The sequence below is a fragment of the Plasmodium gaboni genome, chromosome 7 (genome assembly GCF_001602025.1).
Source record: "Plasmodium gaboni strain SY75 chromosome 7, whole genome shotgun sequence".
NCBI classification, from domain to species: domain Eukaryota; phylum Apicomplexa; class Aconoidasida; order Haemosporida; family Plasmodiidae; genus Plasmodium; species Plasmodium gaboni.
The window spans coordinates 382,898-388,897 of NC_031487.1; the positions used below are offsets into that span (position 1 = coordinate 382,898).

The 6,000-nt window shown below is 18.5% G+C and overlaps 1 protein-coding gene and 1 non-coding gene across 2 annotated transcripts; both read left to right on the forward strand.

The window, feature by feature from the left end:
* Positions 1–1,092: 1,092 nt before the first annotated feature.
* On the forward strand, positions 1,093–3,156 carry PGSY75_0711500 (putative regulator of chromosome condensation; the record flags this gene model as incomplete). The annotated part of the gene is made up of 1 exon (XM_018784977.1): positions 1,093–3,156. The coding sequence occupies one exon, from the start codon at positions 1,093–1,095 to the stop codon at positions 3,154–3,156; it is 2,064 nt and encodes a 687-aa protein (XP_018642478.1).
* Positions 3,157–4,274: 1,118 nt separating this feature from the next.
* Positions 4,275–4,411, forward strand: PGSY75_0711600. Its single transcript, XR_001974519.1, has one exon. It is a non-coding gene; the product is annotated as an RNA of unknown function RUF6-1 (non-coding RNA).
* The last annotated feature ends 1,589 nt before the right edge of the window (positions 4,412–6,000 follow it).

The following is a 6,000-nucleotide window of genomic DNA, read 5'->3' on the forward strand; positions in this document are numbered from 1 at the left end:
AACAAAAAATATAAATATATTTATATTTTTTATTATATACAAACTTTCATATTTTAATATAAAATTTTTTTTTTTTTTTTTTTTTTAGTAACTTTTTTACATAAACTTATATTCTTGTATTAAATTAATAAAAGGAAATTCATATAATATGATCCTTTTAAATGAGGACACATTAAATATAAAAATTTATTTTGTACTTGATTAATAAATTTATAATTTCCCTGTATACATATAATATGTATTTTTTTTCTTTGAGTAATATTTATTATATATATATATATATATATATATATATATATATTTATTTATATATAACATAATAAAGCACATTTTACATTGAGCTTATAGTATTAAAAAATATATACACTATTATATAATATACATACATATATATATATAATTTCCTTTTTATTTTTTTTTTTAATTAAAAAATCATATATATATATATATATATATATATATTTTTTTTTTTCCAATTCTTTAATGAGGGTAATTTTTTTTCACAATTATATTTTAATATATTATATGTATATATATATATTAGTATGTATAATGATTTATGTGATCAAAATTATTATTATATAAATATTAACTTGACATTAAAAAAAATATATATATATAAAGTAATATTTATTAATTTATTTTAATTATATATATACATATATATATATTTATGAATTTTTTTTTTTTTATTTATTTGTACTAATATTCATATAGAAGAAATATATTTTGGGGACCTTTTATTTTATATATAGTTTCCCAAATATGTACATAAATATAAATCCTAATTTATATTAATTAAAATGATAAACGTATAATGAAAAAAAAAAAAAAGTATATATATATATATATATAATATTCGTAGAAAAATTATTAATATAAACTTTTACAGAAAATTTCCACATATATTTAGTTTTCTCCTTTTATGTATATAACATATGTTTATAATTTAAAGGATATAAAAATATATAATATTTATTTTTACATATAAAATATATATATTTATTTATTTACATATCAGGGGACATTCTTTTTCTTTTTTTTTCTTTTCTTCTTCATTTTGTTGTAAATATAAAAACAAATTTATTTAAAATGAAAAAATTGAAAAATACGCTTTTTATTTTTGGGTCAGGAGAATGTGGTCAATTACCCCCAGAATATTGTACTGACTATGTTCAGGTAAATCCAACAGCTATTCCTAATTTACCAAATGATATTGATGAAGTAATATGTGGGTCTATGCATACAATTATAAAAACAACAGATGATAAATTATATTCTTTTGGTTGTAATGATATGGGTGTATTAGGAAGAAAAACATATTCAAGTGGAATAAAAGATTTAGAACATTCTCCTACTTTAATTAATTTTACGTTTCCTTCAAAAATAAAAAAGATTACATGTGGTGATAACCATACAGCCATTTTGTTAGAAAATGGTAAGGTATATATTACTGGAGGATTTCGAGATTATTGTGGAGTATTAGGGTTACCATCATTTGGAGAAAAAAACGAATTATTAACAAAATCGTTTGAATTTATAGAAATACAATTTAGTTATAACAACAATAATAGTAATAATAATAATAATAATAATAATGGGGGAATATTAAAAAGTCAAGATTCTTATGAAAATCATACATGTGATGATTCAAATAACTCAAATGATCGAAAAGATGAAGATATAAAAATAATTAATATAATATCTGGTGAAGATCATTTAATTTGTCTTGATGAAAGTCGTGAATATATTTTTACCATGGGGAATAGCGATTCTTGTCAAGTGTGTAATAATTTTTATGAACAAGAAGATTCAGAAGAACAAAGAATAAAATATGTATATCCCAATTGTTATCATTATACATATTTTGGATTTGAAAATAAATTTGAAAATATTTATTGTGGAGGAAATAATACATATGTTCAGTTGGAAGACTCTTTAGATGTATATGGTATTGGTAGAAATGCATATGGATCTTGTGGAGTTTCTTCAAAAGATAATATAATTAAAAAATTTGAAAGGATTGAAGAATTATCACAAAAAAAAATTAATCAATTATGTGGTGGACAAAGTTTTACAGTCTGTTTATTAAATAATAATGATTTATATATATGGGGTAATAGAGAAATATTAGGTATGGAATGTGATGATGATGCATATTATCCTTTAGAATTAGATTTTTTTAAAAAAAATAATTATATTATAAAAAATATTACATGTGGTACTGATCATTGTTTAGTTTTGACAGATAATGGAAAATTATTTGGATGGGGTACAGGAGGTAACGAATTTGATGAAGACACCTCCTTAGCTGTCATTGAAAAAAATGAACCCTCAGAAATTGATTTTATTAAATTTGTAAAAAAAATGATTTCAAAATATAATAAAAATGATTCTGAATTATTGCATCAAAATTTAATAAAAATTGTGTCATTTGCAGGAGGTTCGTCTCACTGTGCATTTATTTCATCACATATAGATACTGATAGGGTATGTGTAAAGAGAGGATATGATGAAATATATGATGAAGACATGTTAAGCAAAAAACACAAAAGAGATAATAATGATTATAATGATATTCAAAATGAGAACAATGATATAGAACAAATTGATGCTCATGATGAAATCGTAAAAAAATATTTAGAAGAGAAAAAAAACCAAATACAAAATGTAGATGATAATATGGATAAAACATATATATTTAATAAAAATAAAGGAAAAGATCATACTTATATTAAAGATACATGTTATGATATATCTACAAATAAATATTCAACAAAAGATATTTGTCAATCTTTAGATAAAATAAATGAACAAAGTGAAGGTTCAAACTTACCAAGTGAACAAAATAAAAGACGAAGAAGTGTTAAAACAAAATCATATCTAAGTAATGAAAGTCCAACAAGAAAACAACCTAGAAGATCATGTAAAGAACATACATCATTAAATGAAAATGCAAATAAAAAATTCTATCAAATTATTGATAAACCAATTTTAAAAAAAAAAAAAAAAACTACAACTTCAATGAAAAACAAAAACACAAACCTAAAAGAAGTACAATCACCAATTGGAAAAAGAAAAATAAAATCGGTAGGATCAAGAAGAGAAAGTTTATCGAGACCTATCTCCAAAAAGGATAATTTAAAAAGAGAGTAAAATTATCAATTATGAGAAAATAAAATGAATAAAGTGAAATTCACATGATGAAAAAATTGACACATACATTAATATATATATATAATTATATTAAGTACAAATATGTCATTACAACATGAATGTGAAATTATCCATTTATTATTATTATTATTATTATTATTATTAATTTTTTTTTATCATTCATTCTATTATATATATGTACATATTTATTTTTGACATTTTATTTGTTTCTTTCATTTTATGTTATTTATTCATTCATCTTTATTTTTTCAAATATTTTAAAGAAAACTTCAGTGTATCATTTTTTACCTTTCATAGAAACAAAACATAAAATGAATAATTATAAATTATATATCTATGAAAAAATTAAATTTATTATAAAATAAAAAATGTTAATATAATATATATACTTAATAATTGATTATATTTTGTATAAAAATAACATTTTAAAAATAATATAAAAAAAAATAAATAAAAATGAAAATTTATTTGTACCCATATTAACAAAGTATGTGTTAAAGAATCCATAAATATGTGTAATATTTTAATTTTTTTTTTTTTTTCATAATAAAAATATAAAATGTAATAAATTGACGTATTACAATAAATGATAGCATTCTTTATAATTAAATTTTAATGACTATATTATGTCTACTGAGTTTAAGCATAATTTTATTATAATATATGTCTACACATTATATTTACTTTTATAAAAAAATAATATATGTAATATTCAAAATAATAATAAAAAAAAAATATACTGGAATAAAATAAATATAATATATTTTTAAATATGTAAATTAATTAATTATAATATATTATAAAAGAACAGCATATTTATAATAAAAAATAAAAAAATATAGGTATATATATTATATATATTAAGAAACATTGGCATACTTAATATTTAAATAAATAAAAAAATGTATATATTTTTAATTATTTTAATTAAATTAACAAATTATTATTTATATTTTTTAAAAAAATGTAATTATATTTTACTGTACAATACAATTTATGTATGCACATAATACATACATATATATATATATATATATATATATATTTTTTCTACGAATATGTCATTTTAATATTACTTTTATGCTACTATTATTATTAAGCTGCCCCAGTAGCCCAGGCGTTAGGTATGTAGATTTCCTTTTGAGAGCGTTGGTTCGACTCCGCGTGCCGAGAATTTCATAAGAAAAGTTGCAGACCGAGCTACTGAGTTACCCGGAGGGGGGTGGCGAAATTTTTTTTTATAAAAAAATAATATATAAATATTATAATACATTAAATATATTTTTAATTTATATAAATTTATCTTTATATTATTTTATATTTTCTATAATTTATATATATTTCAAACAAATAAAACAAAAATTACGAAATTATAATTTTTGTTAAAACACATATGTTATACAAAGCAAATAATTAATTTAATAAAATAAATAAATTGTCATAAAAATTATTTGTTTTTTTTTTATTTAATAAAATTAAAATATAAATATGTTGATTTGTGTAATACGTTAACAAAATATAAACAGTAATTTATTATCTTCTGATATATATATATTTTTTAAATCAAGGACAATATAACATTTTATCCATAATAATGTTTTAATAGTAAAAGGTATAAACCTTTATATGGACAAAAAATATATATATATATATATATATATATATATATATATATATAAGTACATTTAAGGTGTATTGGAGATGATTGTGTTATTTGCAAAAGGTAGGTAAAAAGCTATCATTCCATATATAAATTTAAATTAATATGAATAAAATTGTACAAACGTAGATATAACATTATGTTATGATATGCTAATAAAATAAACAAAAACATAAAAACAAATGTTAACAATTCATTATGTTAAGTACTTTTTTATTTATGTATTAAAAATATGTTAGAATATGATAAAATTTAATATTCGACTACCAGGTAAAACAACAAAATAATAAGAATAGTAATTAAGACACTGTTAAATTATACTTATTATGATAATATATTTTGATAGTATACACATATATAAAAATAATATTTTAACCGATGTTAATAATTTGTTTTGAGTTCTTATTATAGAAAAAAATATATCATACATTTTTCTACAAATATTATTAGATTAAAATTTCCTTTTTTATAATTTTTTTCTTTTATATTGTACTATATAATATATCTATATATTTATAATATAATGTATTATAACATAAAATCTATGAATTAATATTATATATATTTATTTCCCTATAAAATTAATTTTTTTTTTTTTTTTTAATTATGCGAAAAAAAAAAAAATTTAACATACCAAAAAAAATTATAATAAAAATAAATAAATAAATTGTTATGTATATATATATATATATATATATCATATATTCGATATATTACATTTGGCGATATTTTCCTTTTAATTTATTATTAATATATTATCTACAAACAATCCTTTTTAAATTCATATAATGGTTTTCATCGCCAATTAAATTATTATTATTTGTTTCATATTTCTTATGATAATTATTTTCCATATCATCGAAAATTGTACATATTTTCCAAATGATCCTCTTCATGTGTTACATTATTGGTTAACACATTATTATTATTATTTTCATCAAAATGTATATTTATAGATACATTTGTGCGTAAGTATTTTGTTTGAGAACCATTATTTTGCGTTGTAAGATCATTAGGAGGAATATTTGTAGATGCAAGATGTTCAAGAAATGTTATATCATTACCATCATGTGTGTTTGTACTAATCATATTATAATTTTCATCGTTAATTCTATTAATATAATCATTAGTTGATGTATACAATAAATGCTCTTTATTTTCTT